The sequence below is a fragment of the Pteropus alecto genome, unplaced genomic scaffold (genome assembly GCF_000325575.1).
Source record: "Pteropus alecto unplaced genomic scaffold, ASM32557v1 scaffold166, whole genome shotgun sequence".
NCBI classification, from domain to species: Eukaryota; Metazoa; Chordata; class Mammalia; order Chiroptera; family Pteropodidae; genus Pteropus; species Pteropus alecto.
Window position 1 is genome coordinate 3,838,346 of NW_006439757.1, and position 25,953 is coordinate 3,864,298.

The 25,953-nt window shown below is 33.2% G+C and overlaps 1 protein-coding gene across 11 annotated transcripts in view; it reads left to right on the plus strand.

The window, feature by feature from the left end:
• GLRB (glycine receptor beta) overlaps nucleotides 1-25,953 on the plus strand; it is a 52,816-nt gene that overhangs the window by 9,868 nt on the left and 16,995 nt on the right. For all 11 annotated transcript variants that reach the window (XM_015593301.2, XM_015593302.2, XM_015593305.2 and 8 more), the window contains 2 exons: nucleotides 11,881-11,987; nucleotides 13,660-13,727. In XM_015593301.2, coding sequence (XP_015448787.1) covers nucleotides 11,881-11,987; nucleotides 13,660-13,727 — 175 coding nt within the window. The remainder of the gene's footprint in view (nucleotides 1-11,880; nucleotides 11,988-13,659; nucleotides 13,728-25,953) is intronic.

Consider the following 25,953-nt stretch of genomic DNA (forward strand, 5'->3'; position numbering starts at 1 on the left):
AAACTGCAGATATACCACTGAGTCTCCTACTGCTCACCTGCCAGTCATATGCTTGCTTATTACTGTAGTGGAATCCTTACACGTCCTCTAGCTTTGTTCTTCTTCAGTATTACCTTGGCTATTCTAGGTCCTTTGTCTCTCTATATGAATTTTAGAATCAGCTTCTCTATTTTCATACATATAGACACAAAATGCTGGGATTTTCATTGATGTAGTATTGTTAATCTAAAAATAAAAAGCCAAAACGAGAGGCACGACCGTTTATTTGAGATCACAGAATTGTAATTTGAGGGCACAGATTTAAGCAGAAACCAAAATTGCATTCTGATTACAGAATGAAGACAAAGGCTTTTTATGTGAAAAGGAAGGGAAATGGTTACATGAATAGAGGAAAAGAATTTCTGTTAATGTTAACAAACTGAGTTATTCTTTAGCTGCCCCATAATTAACAGTTCTTTCAGGCAGGATGTCTGCTTTCCTGTTAGTTTTACAGATGACTGTTTGAAAGACAGAGTGTTGCTTGCCCAGTCCAGAGGTTGTTTTGCCCAGTTCAGACATTCCAAGTGTTCAAGGAGCAAGACTTGTAAGCAGTTTCTCCGGAATGGCTGCTCTGGCTCTATTTTAAAATGGCTCCACTTATGTCAGCTTTTTCTAGTACAGCTTCAATTTTGTTTCTAATTTGTATTCAAAGATTAAATAAAACAGTAAACAAGAAAACAAATCACACATGGGGAAAAAGGAAAAGCAAGCAAACTAATTAAATTAGAAATGAAGATATTTACCATGACATTGGAATAACCATTACCTTTTCATAAATGTGACTAGACCTGGGATAATGGTTATTGGGAACCATATCAAAACAAACCATGGCACTGAATAGTATTCTTTAAGGAATGGGAAATGGGTACTTTTTGATGCCTATTCTGTAGCCAACACTCATGAATCAGGGGTTGAGTTTCATGGAGCAGGTGTTATTGTATGTTTTGTTTGCTAGTATTTTCCCAGGGCCTAGGAAATGCCTGGCTGTGGTAGGCACACACTAAATATTAGTTGAATGACTCACTAAATATTTGTTGAATGACTTACTAAGTATTTGTGGAATACTACAAGTGTAGTATATTCACAATGCATACTTCTATCTAAGTATGAGTTTTGTGAGGGAGAAGTAGTTTCAACTCTTAAAAATTTACATTTGAGGAACATTCCCCCCCCCCAAAAATGTTAACAAAATATGGGTGACTGATGACATTAATCATGTCATTAATCATTTGTAACAATACTGGATATGGTATCATAATACCTTTAAAAATAAATTTCTAAATGAGTCACATTAATGTGTTATTGATTACCTTTAAGGTTCTGAACTGTTTTAAAATACAGTGCAGTATATTTCTTTTTTTTATCTTCTAGATGCTCATGTAAGTATTCTTACATTATGGCAATTAAAGAAAATTGTTCTGGATTGTTGGCTCGAAGCTCTCAAAGAGGACATTAAATCCTTCTGACTCAGTTTTCCGCTACCAGGAATACGATCCTGCCCATATTGCCTCTCCTATTCCCTTCCCTCCTTATAGCGAAAGAGTCCTCCCATCTAAGGATTATTTTTTCACCCATCATTTAGAACTCACTGACTCCTATTGGGGGTGGGGAGGGGATCTGAAATTGGGATTAACTTTTTCAGATTTTCCCACTCAACTTGAGTTTTGCATTACAGACTAATGCAAAGGAAAATGCAACGTGTCTCTGAAACTCACATCTATCTCGAGTCACTCTTTCTCTTTTTCTAGAGGCCATATACTCAGACTTTTATTTTTCTTGGGGAGAGAGTGGAGAAAGTAGATTTATTAATTTTCAAAGTTGAAGTATTTAGGAGCTGTATCCAATGACATTTCGTCCCACTAGCGTTTACTTTTTATCTCTCCATGTACCAGAATCTCCTTAGAAGAAAGCCAAGAAATTAAATTTTGTTTCCAAACAATAGCTATGCAAATAGTTCGAGGAATCAGCCATTTGATTCAGCCAAAAAAATAAAAAGCAAACTAATTCAACTGTTTTTCATTTTAGGGGTTTGTCACTAAAAGTTGTTTTAAAATTATTGCTGTGCGAACACTTAACATGAGATCTACCCTTTTAACAGATTTTTTTAGTGTGCAATACAGTACTGTTACTCGTAGACACAATGTTGTATAGCTGATCTCTAGAACTTACTCATCTTCTATAACTGAAAATTTACCTGTTGATTAGCAACTCCCCATTTCCCCCTCACTCCAGCCAATCACCATCGTGTTCTTTGCTTCTATGAGTTTGACTATTGTAGATGCCTCATATAAGTAGGATCATGCAGTATTTGTGCAACTGTGACAGACTTATGACACTTAGCATAATGCCCTCAAGGTTCATCCATGTTGTTGCATATAGCAAGATTTCCTTTTTTAAGGGTGAATACTATTTCATTGTTTGTATATACCATATATTTTTTAAAAAAATCTATTCATCTGTCAATGGACATTTAGGTTGTTTCCACATGTGGCTATTGTGAATACAATGACCATAGGTGTGCAGATACAGGGTGGAACTGGGGTTTATGGCCCAAATGCTGTGCATTGAAGGGGCGAGCTTGGAGCTATGGTGAGCTTCACTTGTCCCAACTACTGCTTGGTTCTCTGTTGTCCCCAGGGGACTGGCATATACTGGTCCCTGCCATTGCTCCAAAACAAGTGAGATAGAAGCTGGTCCTTAGGGTAGCATCTAGAAAAGCTGGTCAGGGAGAAGCTGGGAGCTGAGGGTTCCCTCTAGGTAGAAGCCTGCTGTGCTGTCTGGTAGTGGGGATTATGGAGAGAGGGTGTCTCTACTTTCCCTATTGGTTTCATTGCAGCTAGTTGGGTATAGAAGCCTCTCACATAGTTTCTGGACTTCTGACAAAGGGAATTGATCTGCGCATTGCTGGTGAGTCAGTTTGTCCATGGGGGAAACGAAGGTCCAGAGCTTCCTATTTCATTTCCTAGTCACTCCTAGTCAAACTTTTCAATAGATGGACTCCCTCATTCCATTTCCTTTCCTCCTACTCACTATTTGATCTACTCCAGTCTGGCTTCTGTCTCTTTCTCATCTGAAGAACCCCCTCATCCTTTTGCTATATCCCATAGAGAGTTTTCAGTCCTTATCTGAACCTCTCTCCCTGACATTTGGTCTTGTTAATCAACTCTTCCATAAAATATTATTTTTCCTTGAGTTCTGTTGACACCACACACTTCTGGATTTCCTCCTCCCTCTTGAGCAGTTTATTCTTTGCCTTAATTGTTGGCTTAGTTTCCTCCATCTGCTCATAAAATCTTGGAGTGCCTCATGTTTCGTTCTATGTCCTCACTCACTGTAAACTCTCTTTTCTTATAAGTGACTCATCTGACCGCTGGAATCATCTGAAGAGCTTTTCAAATCCTGATGCTGGGCCTCATCCCAAGCTAATTAAATCTGGAGGTGGGGGTGGGGCTAGGCATCAGTAGTTTGCAGAGTTTCTTACATGAATTCAATGCATGGCCAAAGCTGAGAATCAATAGATAAATTCATCTGAACCCACAGTTTTAAATACCACTTTAATATGAGAATAATCAAAAATAATGTTTGATTCTTAAATGCATAACCAGCGTATGGCACCATGCATGGCATATAATAAATGCTCAAGAACTTGGTTAAATGAATTCAAGAATGACTAAAACAAAAGAGAAATGTAGCATATTGATAGTTGCATGATGGTTAAGCTTTTGTTCTTTAAGGAATCTTATTATTTAGTTGATCTTATAGCCTGAATTGTCTCAGAGAAAGACTGAGACGACAATTTACATGCAGAGAGCAATCACTTTTGGAACAACACCTCTTGTGGGTGAGGAAAGCAAGTTCAAACACAGGAAAAATGCAGCTGCACCTTACGCATCAGTTGATGCCACTGGGAGCCTGAAGCTGGGATGGCCTTTCAGAGTTGTTTCCAATAGTAAAAGGAGACTTAGATCCCTTTGTATCCCCATATCAAAGTCTTTGGATGTGAGTTGCCTCCGGGGCAAGACGCCTTCCCTCAACTGAAGACTGTTCCAGAAGGGACTCAGCTCAGAACCCTATGCAGCCAGCATTCCTGGCAGCAGCCTCAGTTCTCAAGGGGCCAACTGGGAAATGCAGCACCATAGTATCTACTACAGGTAGAGCTGGGTTATTGCCTGATTGGGATTTTAGAAATCACCCCATTTAAACCTTTGATTAAAAGGTGAGGAGACTGCCCCATATCATACGAGAATCTTTTAGCCTGTCTGGGACTAGAACACCAGTCTCTTAATTCTCAGATAAGTGTTTCTTCAATTATACCCACACTTAACTCAGCTTTATTATGTGTGTGAGTATGGGTTTATCTTATTGCCATTTCTATTAAGCCAGAGGAAAAACATTTTATATTTATGCCAGCCATGCACGGAATATTGAGGAAAGATAAGTACTGTTCCACCTGTAGTTAGTATCAGACTTAGGAGCGTTACTGTGGATTTTTATTGGCTAGGCCAGGATGTAATACTATTTTTGCATAGTATGGAAAGTAATTGCATGATAAACTTTTTGTTTGGGTTGAGACTTCAGTTAAATTCCCTGTGTCATGAGGTTTGTATCCAATTAACAAATTAATGAGAAGTAGTAAGAATGTATAGTGCTTTGCACTGTTTGAGAAACATACCATATAAATAGAGGATACTTATAGTATTCATAGGACTAGTGATCTCACATGCGATACGAAGTTAAAAAAGACCATAGGCTTTGATGAGATTCGAAAATCGCTAGTATCTGAAATCCAGCATCTCTCCAAATAGATGTTTCTACTTTGTGAAAAACATTTTTCTTTGAGCCACGGATGATGTAATTGAATAATTGAAGTTAAACAAGATTTGAAAATGTTTCTACAGGATCCAAAAGTCCCTTAAGCCCAACAAGGGGGAATAAATAAAATGAATTTTGTAGAATACTGTTCTTAATTATGATTCTTGGCCTATAATAACATGACAGACTTTGCCACACACATAGACATGTACCCATAAACACATTCTTTTCAAATAAATATAAACTAATTAAATTCAACTAATGTAAAAGGTATCACTTATTGCCTGTATCACAAACCTTCTGTTCACAGTTTAATCTGTGAAAACAGAATGGGAAATAAATACAGAAGCTGTCAAGAGAGGTAATAGTAAATTATACTATAGTTAAGAAAATACAAAACAAAAATATTATATAATAACCTCTCAATTATCTGGATTCATAAATAACTACTGACTTAGTTTGTTACCCGAATACATAAAAGTGTATGTTTTTGTATGCATATTTATCTATCTGATTATCTAGAATTGTATTTTCACTGCCCTAAAAATCTGTGCTCTGCCTATTTCCCCTTTTCCGTCAACCCCTGGCAACTACTGATCTTTTTACTGTCTCTATAGCTTAGCTTTTTCCAGATTGTCATATACTTGGGATCAAACATTTAGCCATGTCTTTTCATGGCTTGATAGCTCATTCCTTTTCACACTGAATAATATTCCATTGTCTGAATATACCAGAGTTTATCCATTCATCTACTGAAGGACATCTTGGTTACTTCCAGGTTTTGGCAATTATGAATAAAGTTGTTTGCAGGTTTTTTTGTGTGAACATTGTTTTCATCTCTTTGGGGTATTACCAAGGAGCAAGATTGCTGGATCAAATAGGAAGAGTATGTTTAGTTTTTATTTTAAAAAAAGACCAAAGGTCTTTCAAAGCAGTTGTACCATTTTGCATTCTCACTAACAATAAATGAGAGTTCTTGTTGCTCCACATCCTCATTTGTATTTGGTGTTGTTGGTGTTCTGGATTTTCGTCATTCTACTAGGTGTGTAGTGGTATTTCGTTGTTTTAATTTGCACTGATGATCTATAACTTAGAGCGTCTTTTCATATGCTTATTTGCCATCTGTATATCTTCTTTGGTGAGAGATCTGTTAAGGTCTTTGGCCCTCTGCTCCTTTTTTTTCTTAAATACACTTTTTATTTTAGAACAATTTTAGATTTATAGAAAAATTGCTCAAATACTACAGAGTTCACAAATACCTTACATTTAGTTTCCCCTATTACTAACATCTTACTTTAGCATGGTATGGTTTTTACAATTAAAGAACGAGTACTGGATACACTGTTATTAACTAAAGTCCATAGTTTATTCAGATTTCTTTAGTTTTTACCTAATGTCCTTTTGCTCTTCCAGAATCCCGTTCTGGATATTACGTTACATCCAGTCATTATGCCTTCTTGGGCTCCTCTTGGCTTTGACAGTTTCTCAGACTTTCCTTGTTTGTTTGTTTTTTTTTGTTTTGTTTTGTTTTGTTTTGTTTTTTTATGACCATGATAGTTTTGAGGTGTACTACACAGGTATTTTGCAAAATGTCACTCTATTGGGATTTATCTGATGTTTTTCTCATGATTAGACTGGGGTTATGTGTTTTTAAGAGCCATATATATATATATGGACTCATAGATTTTATTTTATAGTTCAGAATATAACCCAATACTATATTTTATTGCTCAAATCATTCATATTTGGCCATTGGGAGCTCATTCAGTTGGCTTTTGTGTCTCTTTGCCATAGGCTCATCATTTTTTTTTTTTCTGAGCTTGCTTTCACTACTAGTTACCTGATTTTTTTTCAGTCTTCTTTTTCCACTCACTTTAGATGAGAAGACAAGCATTTGTTTACATGAAGCTCAGCATTACAAACTTTGTATATTTTTCAGGGAAGAACATAGTTTTAATCAGATTCTCAGCAGTGTCCGTAACCTAAAAAAGAGGCAAAGAATCACTGCCCTAGAGTAAAGAGGGGAAATAATACAACCCACACATTTTACATACTTTACTCTTTTCTTGCTGTTTTCTGCTTGCTTCAGTTGATGTCCAGCTGAAAGCTTTGCAGCTCTCACACCCAGATTACTAATGCTGACACATGCCTTATCACATTCAGGTCTGAGAAGACCTTTAATCATTGTTGTAGCATTTATAACTATGGAAAACAAAACAATCTCTTTGGACTCAAATTCCTGTTTTGAGGGAGGAGATTAAGACAATATACTCATGCACCCCAGTTTTGAAATGGAACTTAGCAATGTGGTCACTAAAGGGTCATGTAAAATATGAACATTCTACAGTTAATGGAAAACTGAGCTTCCCCTTTTGGAAAGAAATTTCTGGATTTTCCTTTAGTGCTGGAAAACATGACATCATACAGCTATACAGCCCACTACATTCCTTGCATAACTTTACATATCAGTAATGACATCAGTTCAAGTTTAGGCAAGTGAACAAAAGAGGATTGGTTGTAAAAAGGCTTTTGATATAAAACATTATTTTCTCTAGTTATTTGATCACATTGCCTGAGTAGAGTAAGTTATTTTCTTAAATTAATATCATATTTCCATGAAATAAATCCTGTTTTGTAATAATATCGTAATTGTTGATAGATTTCTTGAAATAAAATGGCATAGTCGGATGGATAAAACACTGGACTGAGATTCAGAATATGAAGACTCTCATAACGAAACTAGCATTAAGTGTGTGACCTAGTTAAAATCTTTTAACTCTTCTCGTTCCTGCTTATTTTGCATAAATACTCCTTATTTTGCATAAATAAATACTACTAGTTTCTTTCCAAATTATAAGGTTATATATAGTAAAATCCGGATATAGGAAAATGTGCTACCTGCAAATTGTTTTAGCTTTTTGAAAGAAAGAGGCATAGGCATCTCGCTCTTAAGATGTTTTTCAATGTATAGAGACGATTTTAATGTAATTTTAGTATTGACTAAGTGAAAAATATGATTTCCCTATTTTTTAAGGTAGAAAAAAAATCCCTAAATTCATGCATGTGAGTATAAATTACATGAAATTTTACTTAAATTTTAAAATGTCTATGAAATTCTAATACAGAGAAGGGTGAACTGTTTATATTAAGTTACCTGCATCAGAAACATGAAAATAAGAATAAGAATAAAAGATAGGGAGCTATAGCATATATATTTTTTTTAATTTCAAGAGATTTGTCAACCAACTTTTTTTGTTGTTGTTAACAACTAAGATGGGGGGGGCAGTGAAGAAAAATATAAGCATTTGGAGATAGCTAGAGGGAACTGTTACACTGATAAATTCTAAAAAGGCCAAATTTGGATTTTCTAGGACTAATGATTTTTAAAAATTATAAGCCTAGCAGAACTTAAGGTGTGATATACATTATTGTCCTAAAGCAATGTAAAACAATATATGGGTGGACGGTAATAAGACAGTAGATAATATTTCACTTCCATTATGGCAGGCTTATTGTAAAACATTAAGTAGGAATAGGGATTACCAGGTTTCCTTCTACCACTTTAGATACACCTCGTAACCTTGCTGTGTCTTCATTTCCACATATACCGCGTGCTCTATTGCTCCATTTACTCACCTACTACCCACTCTTCTACCAGTCTGGCTTTTCTCTTTCACATGACGGAAAAATAGCTCTCTGTATGGCTAATATCTCTTCTGTAATCATGAAATGAAAGAATGTCAAGGACAGGATGGTTGGTTCTCCAATATCTATTTCATACTAGATTATTATCTGAGCCAATCATGATTGTTTCTTCCTCCTGGCCAATGATTTGTTCAGCAATGTCCAATGCTGGGAAGCTTCTGAGGGGAAAAAAATGTCCTTTCAACTAAGAGGACACCTCAAGAAGAAATGCTCTTCATCTGGAATTGATGCATGGAACTGTCACCGCTTGAGGCTGGTCTACTTAGAAGAGCTGGCAGATAGAAAGTGCTTGATGCTTGAACCAATGTGTATATAGTACTACACAAGCAGTATCGGGAATTACCAAATAGAGAAGCCATGATTTTCTCAAGAATCATACTGTCTGCATCCAGTCTAGTTGGTAATATACAAGTAGATAGGAAAAGAAGATACAAAATCATTACCAATAGGTATTCATTAGAGCAGGGTGTATTTATCGAGGCAAGATTTTAGAAAGCCAATCTTAAGGAGAGGTTAGTTTTAGATTAGTACAATAAGGAGTGGAAGTTACAATATTTCAGGAAGGGGGATTTATTCTGAGCTAGTAAATGGAGGAAAGACAAAATTTGGTAGTGAGTTAGAAGAGCTAGAAAATGAGTTTGATGCGGCTTATAGTTTATAGCTGGGTCTATTAAACTGGAAACAGGCAGATTAACAGGAGAGAAGGCATGCAAATTTATTGAGTTTTAATATGTGCATGGGGCACCACAGCAAAAAAAAAAAAAAGTGAATACACAAAAAAGTAGAGAAATTTAGGAGTTTTATATATCATCTAATAGGAGGAGGGGAGGAGGGACATAGGCCACTTAATTTGGAATAAATGATTTTAGGAAAGATGAATGGGCCCTTAGAAAAACCGATGAGAAATATGATAGTTTATGACAAAGTCTGTCTGGGTGTGGTGTCCACTTGTAGTCTCCTCTTGTGTGATTAAAGTCAGACTTTCTGAGCTGATGAAACTCATGGGGAGGGAACCTATGACAACTGAGTTTCTTTTGGAAACTCTGTTTTTAAACAGAAAATGAGAGTTCAGAGAAAGCCTCTCCCTGCATTAGCTGTTTTTCAGCTGCCTTTTAGCTCAAAATAATTCTTATACCAAAGAAGCATATTATAGGGTGGCATATTCTGTCACCCTTCACAGCTATAAGGAAAATATCAGGCTGGAAAGTTCTCTACTACAAAAACATGTTGTCTTTATGTTATCTGGTCATTTCACTGCTTAGAAGGAATGTATTTGTGAAGGATTTTATATCAGAAGGCACAATAATAAGGGTCCTTAATAAAATCAATACAAGTGTATTTTGTAGTTAATCAATTCTATTTTCATCCCTTGAATGAGAAACCTTGTAGATGGTTTTTCATTCTAATTTTCATTCTAATATCCAACCTTCCCACATACCCTCATTCTCTTTAGAGTTTTCTGTCTTTGATTGGGATGACAATTGGCTCTAAGGAGATTACAATTTCACCTACAATGAAATGGAAAATCTTATTACCAGTCCCCAACTCCCTGCAGCTGTGATATTGGAGCTAATAAGCCCATGAGAAGCAATTTTAAAAATCTATGTCATCTCCTGCAACTTTGGGAGATTTAACTGATTGATTTTCATTTTTTTTCTTTAATATTTTGTACTCTGATAAGGCTATATCAATTCATAGTATTTTTAAATTTTTCCTAAATTTCTTAATATCAGTTATATCTCATCTATAGTGGTTGTACCTTATCAGGAGGTTGTAGGATAGTTAACTCAGAACAGAATTGCTGGATAGGTAAGAGCTAGAATTTCAAAACAAAGCCATGCCCAATACATCTAAATTTACTTCATATAAATTAATATCATTTATGAAATTGACACTTTTATCATATAAATACAGGATAGAATGTGCTATATGCTCCAAGTATAATTTTACTTTTCCTTGTGATTTTCATGGATTATTATTATTTTTTGTATTGCAAAATGATTATATGATAAGACTTCATGGGTGTTAAAACAAACCCAAACAAACAATAAGCAACTATACATTTTCCACTTGGCTTCCAAGTGTGGTTATTTTTTAAGTGTTCTCAAGCAACTACCAATTTAATCAAGATCCATTGTTCAAAGTTAATTGAAATAGAAAAATAGGGCAATTTTTCCCCTTTGTGATAGTTTACAGCCTTTCATATATACATATGAAAGAATTGTATTTTATAGCTCTGTAGAGTATTTTTCTTAATTGACCTGATAATAGAAAAACATCTTTTACCAATTTCCATGGTCAACCTCAAGAATAAAAATAGCCAGTTATTTTATTGGCGGATGAGTTTATTCGGGAATAAGCAGAGAATTGCAATTTGAGACAAGCAAGAGATGGTAAACCATAGGCAAGGTGGAAGAGTCAAAGGAAAGGTTAGCTTTTCTGAGGTTTCAGGAGGAAATTGGGGAGGGTTGTTCATTGGAGAAGGAAATGATTTCGAGGGTGTGGTAGATTTTCATCAGCTGCAAGGGATGGGTAGTGCTGTTGCTGGGGCAGGGAGGGATCCTTCTTCCTTTTTTTAAAAGCAGGAGATAAAATTCTTATGTGACAAAAGTTCTCACTTGTTGAAATAATTATCTTCCTTTTTCCTGCTTGTTTTCTGGCTGCGATGAGTAGTACTTTCATGAGAGCTCCCCCTACAGGGCTCCATTTTAAATGAGAGTTCCTTAGTAGTATGCTCATTTTTACCTCCCCCCATCCCCAAACATGTTTAATTCAGTAACATTCATTGTGTATTTCTTGGGCAACATCATTTTATAAATGTCAGCATGACTGTTTTTGAAGTCTTAGACTATCTCTCTAGCCATATCATCTTATAATATTCATATATTCATTTGCTTAGTCAGAAGGTTAATATACATTATTCAAAACTTTTTTTTTTTTTTTAGCTGTTTTCTCATTGTCTGCACTCCTTTTGTGCTTGTCTAGATTTTGATTGCAGCTTACTTCAGGACAAGTAAGATGTCTGCTTAATTTTATTTTTAAAAAAGTAACTTGGAGCATTTAGACAGTGTTTCATGCATTAGGTAAAATGAACTGCTAAAATATTTTTTGTTTTTTATTTTTTATGACAAATATATTTTGGACTTTGACAATTGGACGTTGACAATGCATACTACTTTTCATTTACTTCTATTTAGAAATGTCGTGCTATAATTGTAGATGTGTCTCAAAAAGCAGTCTTTTCTCCAGTAAAAATTACCCATTCTTGTTGCTTGCTATTTCTAAATACTTATCAAGGTTCTATTTTGTTCTTTTCTCTTATAGCCAGCAATCAGCAGAGGACCTCGCCCGAGTGCCTGCCAACTCCACTAGCAATATCTTGAATAGGCTATTGGTCAGTTATGATCCCAGGATAAGACCAAATTTCAAAGGTTTGTTTTTTTTTCCCCCAAATATCTTCATTCTTTGCAGTTTAAAATTAATTTTGTTTTCTGAAATCATTTATTTTTAATATTTAAAGTAGTAAGATTTTACATTGACATGTAACTGTTCTGTAATATACTTAGATTCAGAGCAATTTAATGCCAAAAATGCTCAAACATGAGCAAAATATTAATTCGAATAGTTTTATATGGTTCCCAGCTTTTTTTTTTTTTAAGGGTATGTTGTGAATTAATAGCTAACTTCTGTAATGGGTTTTGTGAGCACTTAGTATTCTTAACACTAGTGATTTAAAATTTAGGTTCTGCATACAGAGCTGGCTTTATTCACTGATACCAAGGTTATAGTTTGTCGGAGAGTGGCCATATACTCACTTAGGGACAAACTACAGTTCTGATATGTATTTAGATTCTTTTTTTACTTTTTAAAAGCCTTTACATTGATTAAAAATTTCCTCTACTCTTCAGCTGAAAAAAAGATAGCTATATAGATTTTAAAAACATTTTGTGAATAAAAGTGACAATGTTTTCTACAACATTGATTGTTTTTACTCCAATAAAATACTATAGTTTATCGCACTTTTAAAGAACAAAATTCATACTTGCAGTAAGAGTCATGAGATTGTATAGTTGTGAAAACTTTCCTTTCCTTTTTTTTTTTTTTTCCTTTTTCTTTCTTTCTTTTTTGGTCCCTGGATGAATTAGGAAAAGCTGCATGAAAAAATCTTCTCTGGAAAACTGTAATCCTAAAGACAGGTATTAATGTAGATCAGATTAACATTATAAAGCTTTATTTCTTTTTCCTTAACAGAAAAAAAATAGTCTGCAGCTGCTTCTAGTCAACTGAAGTTATACAACTATGTTATAAAAACAGGGGTTTTTGTTCATTACCAGAACCTATTCAGTTACTTTCAACAACAGCCATGGTCTGGATTGTCACATGTCTACCATATATTGATTCACCACCTGTTTTTCATCAGTCAGGGTTATGTGGCTGAAAGGCTAAATTCACATTTTCCCTTTGTTAGCCCAACCAGCAGCCCACAATGAGTAAAAAAAAAGAAAGAAAAGAGAAGAACTTTGCAACATTATACCCTAGTTCTCACTCCATGAACTTTCAAATTATTTTCCAAAAGGTCAGGCAAAAATCTTTATAATGACTCTGTTATATGTCTAACTTTGCATTTTCGTGAATTGAAAATAAAAATGTAATAGTTGTAAGTACAATTTATTGAATACTGCTTGATCAATTAAAGTATGAATTTGGGATGATTATAAAAATGCAAAAAATTAAACCTTATTTTTTTAAATAATGTTTTTTAAAGAATAACTTACATTTTCTTTAATTAGAGTCATCTGCCAATTTAAAAATTTTTGAAAGGTAAACCTATTTTTCAGAGTTTTTACAATTTAAGAGATAAATATATCTGAATAAATAACATAAACTACTACTCAACTTGTTTCTGATTTGTGTTATGATCTCTATTTAGAAAAATAAGTTAATAGCATTGTGAACATGGTGTACTGAGACCACTGATTTCTAATATTACATCCCATGTAGACTAGGAAAAAATATGAAATCAAATACATAAACCATTAAATATGAAGATTTTGACCAAGTTTTTTTACACCTACTAAATATATACTCGATTTTTATTTACAGGTATTCCTGTTGATGTAGTAGTCAACATTTTTATCAACAGTTTTGGATCCATTCAAGAGACAACGATGGTAATATTATAATTTAATATTTTAATTATCAAAATTTAGACTAGAGCATAGTGAATGTAATACTAAAACTAAAAAGTACCTAGTAACTCTAAGGAAAAATGCATATTCTCTTCTAGTATAAAATAACCCAATTCCAAGATTCTGTTAAATCAGTGCCTATGTAATTTTGTAATTCAAATTTAGCCTTAATACTGCATTAAAACTTACAAATTTAGAATTACTATACTCACTCTGAACGATTAATTGGATACCACTTGGGGATAGGATTCATGCAATTAATACTCTAGAGCAAAACATTTTTCCTAATATGCTTGTATGTATGAGTATTAAAAATATTTAAGCATTCACCATTCTTTTTCCTTCCAGTTTCCAGAGAAGAATCTTTGTTTTCTCTGTGGTGCTAATTTCATCATGTGTGGAGCAGAGAATTGTAAAAAGAAAAACTGATTTTCATAAAATATGGCCATGGATTTCCCCCAAAAGATTATGTAACCAGGGGAAAGAGCAAGGAAAGGCAAAGGAGGGGTGGGAAGACAGTGACAGGCTGGCTCCTGTCTTGAAGGAACAGAAAAGAAAGGTTTCAGAGAGTAGATGCTATCCTTGATGAGTTTGACTTTAGGGACAAAGTATGATTAGATTTCCTGAGTGATGTGTGATGTAATTACCTTCAGATCAAAAGACATTCAATAAAGTCTACTTGCTTTTTAATGTTTTACAATATAAATGTGTGCCCTTTTTTGAAAAACCACATGCTGAAATGATACTTCAGATACATCAGGCGGGAGAAAGAAGGCCCAAGTGTTTTGTTGTTTTTGTTGTTGTTGTTTTGAGACACTTGTATTTTTCTAAAGTAAGATAAGATTTGGATTCAAAGCCTAATAATAATGGTTAGAGCGCAGTACAGTTATTCAGGAAATACCTTGGACAAGAGAAAGAATGACTGAAACTAGTCCTTTATTCCTAATAGCAGAAGTGTGCTACAAAAACAATTGTATATTGCATTTAAATTGTGATGCTTATTTTTATCTCTAATTGTGATGAGAATGTTATCTTATTTATTTTTTATAGAAGTATGCATTTAGACTTGACTTTGAATATTTTCTTAGACAATGTATAAGTATTTTTAGAGAATTATTTAAAAGAAGATTTCAGAATCAAGTCCAAAATGCACTTCCAGTGATTTTTTTTAGTTCATTTAAATAACATAGACATACAATGCAGATCAGTAGAAGACAGCTTTGAAATATGATATAGATTACTATATGTCACTCGGGAGGCAAGCGTAGCACTCATGAATTGAAAATATAATTAGTCTATCAAAGCACTTCACTTTGCAAGAGTAAGCGATGTCATTTTCTCAAGGTGAAACTGTAAAGGTGGTTGTTTTGGTTTCTACACTCTTCTCTACGCCCTATTTTATCTTTCATGGCACCACTACACCAATCCTAAAACACCACTAGCAAGATGTTATAGTCAGTTGGAAACATCTCCAACTCTGTTTTGCATTTGAAGACAACTAATGCAAGGATTTTTTTTCTCATTTTTGTAAAGGCTACACATGTGTCATAGTTCTGTACAGATTATTAATGTATCTGTTCTTTAATAAGTATTGAATGCCTTTTAAATATAGACACCTAAACTTCTCTAGGTCCCATCAGGAGTAACTTGGTTACATCAAGTTGAAAACACAGGGAAATAGGGGTGTTAGAAAAAGGGAGAACTTTTTTATAGATTAGTTCTATAAAAAAGGAGTATAATAAAATATTTTATAATTTCTAATATATCTTCGATTGTTCTCCTGAACAGACTCATCACAGTACTAGCCCAAAGTATTTATTGCTGGGACCAGATTCAACCAATTCTCATATGGAGTCTTTGCCCCTTTTATTTATCCCTGATCTCAACCTCTTGTATTCTAATCAGAGCCTTTTATGGCTATTCTGACACACTTTATGCCCCCTTTTCAATCCAGGTCGTTCATCTCATCAGTTATTTGTTAATAAAATCTGATAGCTTCTTCATAGTAATTATAATACTTTCTATTCTTTCTATTCTCAATGAACTATAAATCTCTTAAAGTCAGGAATAATTTATTCTGTTTCTTCGTTTTCCATAAAATACAGAAGACCGTAGACACTCAATAAATGGTGAACATAAATAAATTATTATATTAGCTAATATTGATTAAATAAATGAACAAATAAATTTCCTATTTGCTTAGCACAAAGTGAGTTAAAGTAGCCATAAAAGAGTTGGCAGAAAAAAATGTAAACACTAGATTCATGTTGAACATATATTTGGTTAAATAAGAGACTGAATAATGTTATTATTGTAATCTTAATTTTTGAAATTTTAGACATCTTTATCCAGCAGAGTCAGATCATTTGTATTTGCTGTTTCTTTTGCTGAAATAATCTGGATAAAAACCAATCTGCCTTTCTCTTTGTGTTGTGCAGCCACAGTCTAAAAGTTCAGAGTCAGAGCCACACTCAACAAATAGACTTAAATATTCCACTTTGTCAAAGTATTAGTCTTTGCTTTCTGCAATGTTTATTTCATACATCCTTACAGAACAAGATTTTATATATGTGTCTTTTGAGGCTGCTATATTTTATAGATTTGCTCAATCTTTTCAAAAACAAATGCCCTGATAACTTGTTGCTTAATAGGAAAGTCATAAGCTATTATAGATATGTAGATAACATTAAAATGTCATCTAAGGAAAAGAAAATAGATCTGAGATAAACCTCATTCTTTATTACCTGTTACAAATACTGGTCAGTTGCATAGGAAGGCAACTGAAAAGGTGTACGTGTATAGATAAGAGTTATATCATGAGAAAATATTTCTTTTCTCTTTTTTCCAATCACCTAGGGTGAGCTTAATTATTTTCCCCTCAGATGATTGAGGTATAATTGATAAAAAAGTTGTAAGATATTTAAAGTGTATGTGATGATTTGATATACATCTACATTGTGAATTTCCTCCCATCAAGTTGACAAATCCATCACCTCATATATTTATGATTTTTTTGTGTGAGATCATTTAAATTCTACTCACTTAGCCAATTTCAGTTATACAATACAGTGTTATCAACTATAGTCACCATGATATACATTAGATCCTCAGACCTAATTCATCTTATAACTGAAAATTTGTACCCTTGTACCAACCTCTCCCTATTTCCCATATCCCTAAGTCCCCGACAACCACTTTGCTAATGTTTCTATGAATTTGACTTTTTTTTCTTTTTTTAAGATTCCACATATAAATAGTACCATAACATATGTCTTTCTCTATATGGCTTATTTTATTTAGCATATCTTCCAGATTCATCGATATTGTTGCAAATGATAGAATTTCCTTCTTTTTAAGGCCTGATAATGTTCCATTATATAAATACACTGTATTTTCTTGATTCATTCATCTGTTGATAGACACTTAGGTTGTTTCCATACTTCGCTATTGTGAATAATGCTGCAGTGAATATGGGAATACAGGTATCTCTTCTAGATAACGTTTTTGGTTCCTTTGGATATATACTCTGAAATGGATTGTTGGATCATATGGTAATTATATTTTTAATTTTTTGAGGAGCGCAGTACAGTTATTCAGGAAATACCTTGGACAAGAGAAAGAATGACTGAAACTAGTCCTTTATTCCTAATAGCAGAAGTGTGCTACAAAAACAATTGTATATTGCATTTAAATTGTGATGCTTATTTTTATCTCTAATTGTGATGAGAATGTTATCTTATTTATTTTTTATAGAAGTATGCATTTAGACTTTGAATAATTGATTTTCTTAGACAATGTATAAGTATTTTTAGAGAATTATTTAAAAGAAGATTTCAGAATCAAGTCCAAAATGCACTTCCAGTGATTTTTTTTATTGTACCAGTTTTTATTCCCACCAATAGTGTACAGTGATTCCCTTTTCTCTATATCCTCACCAGCATTTGTTATATCTTGTCTTTTAGAAGATAGCCAGAGAGCATAATTTTTAAGAGCAAAACAAAAAGCCTCCCAAAACAACAGTTTGGGAAAACAGAGAGCAATAGATTTGTCTAAATACAAGATATGTATTCATGAAAACAATATTGTGGACAGTGTGTGAGTCATGACATTAGAGAGGCTTGTGCGTGAATTGTATATTTGATGTGCTATGCTGTAAAAAGAGTGAAAAAATTACAGCTCTCAGTTATAGTGACTTTGGTTTTCATGTGTTTGCAAATTAATGTAATATTTCACAATGGAATCTCATCCCAAAGAAAATGCTAAAGAAAATGAACCATGTATAAGTTTGTTAGTAGCCCCATAATACAGTTGTGGTTTTGTTTATTAATAGCCTACTAGAATTTTCCCTTACAAAGATCTGCTGAAATAAAGAAAGTCCTAAAATCTAGGAAGCTTCATTATTGCCCGACACTTTCCTCTTCAGTTCAAGCCTGCTTACCTCAACTGGCAGTTGATTATTCCAGAAAGTATAATGTAAAACTCAGAGCTTGGGGGTGGATGTAACATGAACAGCTGCAAGTCCAGTGGCAGACAGACGCAGGGCAGCTTCTGAAGGGAGAGGACAACCTATTCCTCCAGCGCATAAGGCTGATTATCAAACCAAGACGCATTCAAGGGTATAGGCATTAGCATCGCTGTCAGGGAATTTTAACAGATTCTGCTTGGAAAACATTCCTTCCTGCTTATTTATTTTTTAAATTCAGATGCTAACTATTGCTGGCTAAACTAAAACTAATCTCGCATTTATTCACAAACTATAATTGTATAGTGGAGGAAAACTGGTAGCCATGTTTATATTCCTTAAGCTCTTTCACATCTCTGTGGTTCTATGTTCCTTCAGCTTGTTTTATGATCTCATTTTATAGCTTTATAATTCCTATTTCTTTTATCTGTGTATTCATTTGCATTCTGCTACCTTACCTTTTTGTAAGGTATCATTATTAAGACTGTAAGTGGTATTTACTGACATTAATAGCATCACCAAAATTGTCAAATAAATGTAATCATCCTAATTCGAAGTTGCTAGAACAGTCACTTCTAATTTTATCACTTTACATGGTACTGGTTGTGACAACTGAAATAAGAGCATTCAAAACAGTGAGAAGAATGTTGTGTTAGAGGCTACGTGGCATCTACTCCACGGTTATGCTTATAATATTTATTGATTTTTCCATTCAATTCTTATTTTTGGTTTAAATCAGTAGGATTTTCATAATTGAAAATGTGAGTTATTACACTTGGGGAGAAATTGGGTATTATGGTTCACTGTAATAATCTATACACAGGAACTTTACCTCATCAGAAATACATAAGAGCTCTTTCATGGAAATAAAAGCCTGTTTATAGAATCTATTTTTTTTCTTTGGTTTAGGTGTGCTTTATAATTATATTAAGTTATTATTACACTATAATTCATGATCCTGTCAGACTTTTTGTGCCTTTCTGTTGCATTACTCTTTTGTTTGTTTTAATAATAGGCTTCAACTCTTTTTGAGCAACACAGTCATGCCTGTCAAGAAAGAAAAATCATATTTGGGATTAGCTCAAAGAGCTTAATTATACTTCTTGGCAATAACTGTATTTTCTATATGTCCTTGTATATAGAGATCTAAATTACTTTCCTTAAAACTTGTCTTAGTTTACTATTCCTTGTATTTTGTTGCTTTTATTATTAACATTCCAGCATTATTTCATTTATTATAGAATAATATTAGACATATTATTCCCATTTTTTTCTATTTTACATCTTAGATATACAAACTTTAAAATGGTTTTATATTTATTTTTTCTTATATTGTTCATCTTCAGGGTTTTTACCCTGTGGTAGGCTAAATAACGGCCCCCCAAAAATGTCCATGTCCCAATAGTTGGAACCTGTGATGTTATTTTACATGGTAAAAGAGACTTTGTGCGTGTGATAGAATTAAGGATCTTGAGATGACGGAGATTTTCCTGGTTATCCAAGTGGGCCTAGTATAATCCCAAGGGTCCTTATAAGTGAAAAGCGGGAGGATCAGAATCAGTAGTAGATGAAGACAGTGTGAAATTGGTTGATACAAGCTACACATCAAGGGATGCAGGTGGCCTCTAAGAGCTGAAAAAACCAACGAAATGGACTCCCTCCTTAGAGCCTCCAGAAGGAACCAACCCTGAGGATGCCCACTAATTTTGATGTTCTGAATGCCAGAACTATTATGATAGTAATTTGTCATGTTTCATGCTACTAAGTTTTTGGTGATTTTATTACAGCACCAATAGGAAACTAATACACATGCTGATGAACACCTGTTAATTTTTATCTCCCAAATGCTACTGGAGGGTTATCTGATCATATGTGTAGTTTCTTCAATATATAGGATGCCAAAATAACCAGTATTTTTTATTCAGTGCTTACTAAAAACTCTCACTCATTAAAGTTAATCATAACAGGACAATTTAAGAGAATCTGTTTTTAGTAGTAAAAAATATACTGTGTCTTCTCTTTGCCGAAGTTACTTTTTTAGTGTGTCTGCCTTAAAGTAAAGAATAATATAATCTGTCATTTATACTTTCCTTTTAACCTATTTTCTTCTACTTTTATTATTTCAGAAGCATTGGTAATTAAACATTATATGTAAGAGTATTAGGCAATAAGGAAGGATAAGAAATGTTCAAATTTTATTTTCTCCTCATAATTTGTCCTTGTTATCTATTGTATAGGAAAAATTAAATTAATGGTGTGAATAATGCTAGGCAAATACCCTAACTTGTCAAAATGTCACAGAAGTTGTTTCTTTACTCCTGCATTTAACAGAAGTATGTTGGACACTTTCTATATATGCAATTCAGCAGACTACTACTCATATGGAGTTTATCGTTTAGTGTGCCACCATTGCACCACCAGCCGACACACTTAATAAAAATGGCATATAGGCATACGTCTAGAAAATTTAAATATTCATAGGTGTTATTAAATAACATTTAACTGAAAACGTTAAAAAGTGACATATTGAAAAAAGTTGCTGAAATATAATGTAGGAATTTCTACTGGCATTTTATTAACTTGAAATTCTTACATTAAACTTCTAACCTCACTAACCACTACATTTAAATTGTTTTTAAACCAGGCTTGTAACAGCTCTGTTGATAAAACTTTAAATATAATGCTGCCAGATTCTATGAGAGCTGATCTCTTTTATTTCTTTCAATGCTAATTTTTTATCATGATTTAAAGAAAACAAATGGGTTAAAGATTGCATATGTGACAGTTTGGTAAAAATTACAGGTTACCAGAAGAGCTATTCTATCAACAATACAAAATATAGATGAACTGTTCTTAAAATTAAAATATCATTGATGAAACTTAAATAGTTTTAGTGTCTTGTTGTGAAATGTTTATTGCCTTGAAGAAATAATTTAATTTGGGTGTTAATTGGTATTGAAAATTTTGGAGACCATCCGTTTTCCTGATAATGGCTAATAGTCATTGGGAATGAACAATGAGTAGTATTTGTTACCAAGTTCTCTAAAAACAATTAAGTAATTGCCCATTGATAAAAGAAATCTGTTTCTGATGGGAATTTGTTCATTGCAATAAAAGACAGAGCTATAATTATTGTGATTGAGTAATTGAAAATGAAAATAAGTAGGTTTCAAAGATAGTTATCTTAATATAGAGTATTTGAGATGCCAATAACTAGCAATCATTTAGAAACATTCATAAAACATTAACCGAAGCATACTAATGAGCTTTTATCTTTTAATGAATATTGAACCCAAACTGTTAATTTAAATTGTAAAATATTAAAGCATTCTTAAAAGATATATAAGCTTGCTGCAACTTGTGTTGAATCATAATAGAATATAGCTACATAGCTAATAGAAGAGCATCTTTGAGACACTTTCATAATGAAATAATATAACATAATGATCAAGAGTGATGTAACACAGTAATCAATTTCCAGTGTTTCAGTGATGCTCATTGTAATATATCTTTGGAATTCTACTACAAAATAATATTTAAAAAGGATTACAGTAGAGACTCAAAGCTCATGTGGCATATGGAGCTTACATTAGTGTGCTGAAAGCAAGAATTCAAGGAGATGCTCAAAAAAACATTTTAGCACTGTTTCAAGATTTGCAACCTAGGAGTGGATTACTGTTTAAGATAATTTTAGGGGGGAAAAAAAATGATTGTAGGTTGACCAGCACAGTACAAAGCAAACCAAATGAGTTACAATATATGCAGAATTTTTTTGAGGCAAAAGTATATTAATCATTATTACTAACATTATGAAATAATAATAACAGCATAAAGGATATATCCTAGTAAAAAGAAACACTTGTTTAGTGCTTAATAAGGCCAGGCGAGTTCATGTACTTTATATATATTATCTTGTTTAATTCTTATAAAAGCCCTATGTTGTATATATTATTTCCATCTTATATATAGGAAATTTTGTCCTCTGCAATCATCTTTGGTGTTCTCCCCAAAAAATGTTGCTAAAATCTTGAATGTCTTCCTCACTTGTTGAAAGTGTTCAGTTTGATTGTACTTGACTCTCTAAGATACTTGTTGCTGTTGACTATCTCAAAGCTTTTGCCCCTTTATTTTGGTAAAATCACATTCCCAGGGTTTTCTTCTTTGTCTCAGTCTTCTAGCTTGCCCTTTAACTGTTTGTCGTCCCCAGGGTTAATTTTTTGCCCTGCGTTCTCACTCAAAGTAGTAATATTCCTTAGTCTTGATTTTTTTTTTTCGGTAATATTTTCAAGGATCATTCATGTTGTAACATGTATCATAATTTCACTCCTTTTTATGGCTGAATAATATTTAATTGTATGAATATGTATATACTACATTTTGGTTGTCTATTTATCTATTGACGGATACTTGGATTACTTCCACCGTTGGCTGCTGTGAATAATGCTGCTATGAAGATGGGTGTGCAAGTATCTTTTGCAGTCTCTGCCTTCGATTATTTTTGGTATATACCTTGGAGTGGAATTGCTTTACATCCTTGTAAGCATTTGGTGGTGTCAGTTTTCTGGATTTTGGCCATTCTAATACGTGTGTCATCATATCTTGTTTTAACTTGCAATTCCCTGATGACATGATATAGAACATTTTTTATATGCTTATTTGCCATAAAATCTTTCATAAGGTGTCTGTTAAGATAATTTGCTCACTTTTTAATTGGGTTGTTTGTTTGCATTTTAAGAGTTCTTTGTATATTTCTTGGTCTTGATTTTAACTCCTACCTTTTCACTGATCACTGTAAAACCTCTGTCTCTTGCTCTGGCCTCTTTTAGTAATGATATTGTTTCTGCCATTTTCTATATTTTCATAGTGATTCTTTTGTGTCGTTGATGAAATGCTTAAGAAACAATGATTTTTTGCTTTTGTCTTTAATCCTGCCCTTCTTTGACGTCACCATCTGCCAAAATTCTGCCCACTCTTCAAGAACCTCCTCAGACACATTCTACAGCCTTTGCTGATCCCCAGTTTCTGAAGTAAACATTTGTTCTCTCATTAAGTACCATCATCCTTAGAGTCCTTATCAATTATTTTCTCACTTGTTTAATCATCACTTCCTGAGGGCCTGTACCTCAAGTTTTTATCCCTCCTGGACTAATGGCTCAAGTTTTTTACTTCCCAAAGGAATAGCTTATACTTTTGAACATAGGAAGACCTTAATGCGTAACTTTTGAATGAATGAATAAATGAAGGAGGGAAGGAATGTTTAACAGCACAGAAAAACCGATTGTTAACTGAGACTCTTTCGTAAACATTAAATTTAGTCTGGAACATAATTACATGTAGATATTTTATGTTGTTAGTTCATAAAACAATTTTGCCATTGTTAGTCAAAGTATCTTAAGTGAGTGAGATATGAATAAAAGTCCAGTAACCTCAGCTTTGTTTTCTAGTACTGTGTTGTATTGATCTCTGTGTGGCTAGTAGCTACCATAGAGCTTGATATCTAATGCACAAAAAAATGCTTTTTAAAAAGCTTTCAAAGAATTAATAAAACTAATGTTAGTTTTGATGTTTAGGAACCAATTAAAACTTCTAGGCAGCATCTTTATAGTGACAGGCTAGGAATGACGTCACTTGTAAATTTTGGCCCTTTCAAAGTGGTGATAATAGATATATGATAATGTTAATAAAACATATAATAAGATTAGTAACTTTCTTGAGTATTTTCTTTGTGCCAGGTTTTATGCTTTAGATATAGCATCTCACTTAATTCTTTTGAATAACCTGGGACTGTTTTTATTGACAAGGAATTTGAGGCTCAGGGAGGTTAAATAACTTGCCTTAGGCCAAAGAGCAGGACGTAATTCAGACCCAGACTTGCCTAACTTCTGTGACCCTTCAGGTCTCAGTGTAGGTGCCATTTCACTCGGTTACTTTTACCTAATTTTCCAAGTCTAGATTAGATGCCCCATTGCAAACTATTTCCCTTGATTTAGCTTTTTTCAAATTGTTTTATATTTGACTGAGGGTCAATATCCCTTACAGTTCTTTCTGTGAAATCCAGGAGTACTCACAGCTGTATCCTTATTACCCAGAGCATGAAAAGGAATATATGGCTAATAAGCAATTTCTGAATTGAATGAATGAGCTAATGAGCCACTCACCTAGGTATTTAGGAGGAATTTAAATGTTTTCTGAAAGAAAATTGATGAATTCTGTGGCTGGATTCTTAAGGATGTAAAGTGGAAAGAAAACTAATTTATATAGCAGGTACTGTATTAATCTTTTACCCTGAGTATTTAATTATCACTGAAGATATTGGTATTCCTACGTTTTTATATTAAAAAACCAAGCTCAGTGAGGTTAGGAAACTTGCTGTGGGTCAAAGCTTCTAAGATTCAGAGCTGAGCTTTGAATCAGGACTTTTATATTTCCAAGCCCATGCTGACTCCATTATACTAGGCTTTATAATTTGATTAATATAATTTTTTAAAAAGTTATTTGTGATGATATGTAGAATAAAAAGGGAGTTGACTATGAATTAAAACATTCTTATATCATTTGTAAATTTCCCCACATATAGGTTTTATTTTGTCAGGGCCTTTAATACCACGTAGGACTATTTAGGGCTTTAATCAGCTTTCTGCTGATTAAAATGCTTTGAACTTATTAACTGATAAATGATATAAATATGTTCTTGTGTGGAAACATTGATTAGACTTCAAGAAGAATTTAGAAAAAATAACTTCATATGCAGAAACACTATTACAGTTGCTATAAAAACTTAAAAAGAAAAATAATTTTGCTACATAATTTTAGACGAGTTAACCACACCATTTTGGAAACACAGAATAGTGCTCCCCCAAAGAATGTGCTCATGTATGGAGATTTTAAGGAGAAATCAGTATAATGCAGGCCTAGTTTCTGAAGTTCCACCCCAAACGTTATAGGATGGCTTATGTTTTAATTATGCAAAACATACTGAACTTAAAGATTAAAGTGTTGCTTTAATTTCTGTCAGATATCTTGAATGTTATTATAAAATATTTATATACTATCTTTAGAAATTAATTACTAAGAAGCAAACTAACATTCCAAAATGTAGTTGTTTTGATCTAGATAAAGAATACAAAAGCAATCGTAATATTTATATCTCTATACATATATTTAACATGATATCTTGAATGTTATTATAAAATATTTATATAATGTCTTTAGAAATCAATTACTAAGAAGCAAATTAACACACATTCCAAAATGTAGTTGTTTTGATTTAGATAAAGAATACGAAAGCAATCATAATATTTATATCTCTATACATATATTTAACATTCTATTAAAATAAGAAAACCTAATATTAGTCTAAAATAAAGCATCCTGAATCTAGAAGCCACATTGGCAAAGTTGCTTATGAGCTGCATCCAAATAATGCTGACTCTAGTTAAGTACATGACAATCTCTCACCCATTATTTTATATATTTTCATCTATCCTTATTTCTAGAAAGGATTTGAGGTATATAAAAATAATAACAAAAATACAATGAAATAATTGAAATAGTACTATGTGTGCAAGAGCCATACAATGATAATCATACTAGGATCTGAGAGCTAAATCAATTCAGTTGGCTATAGGATTTAGCTTTCAGTTCCCTAGGTGCCAGACAGAAAGAAAAACATGACGAGATACTTTTGTCTTACTTTCCAGTAATAGGAAGCATATAAGATCATTAAGAGAACATTTTCATAATATA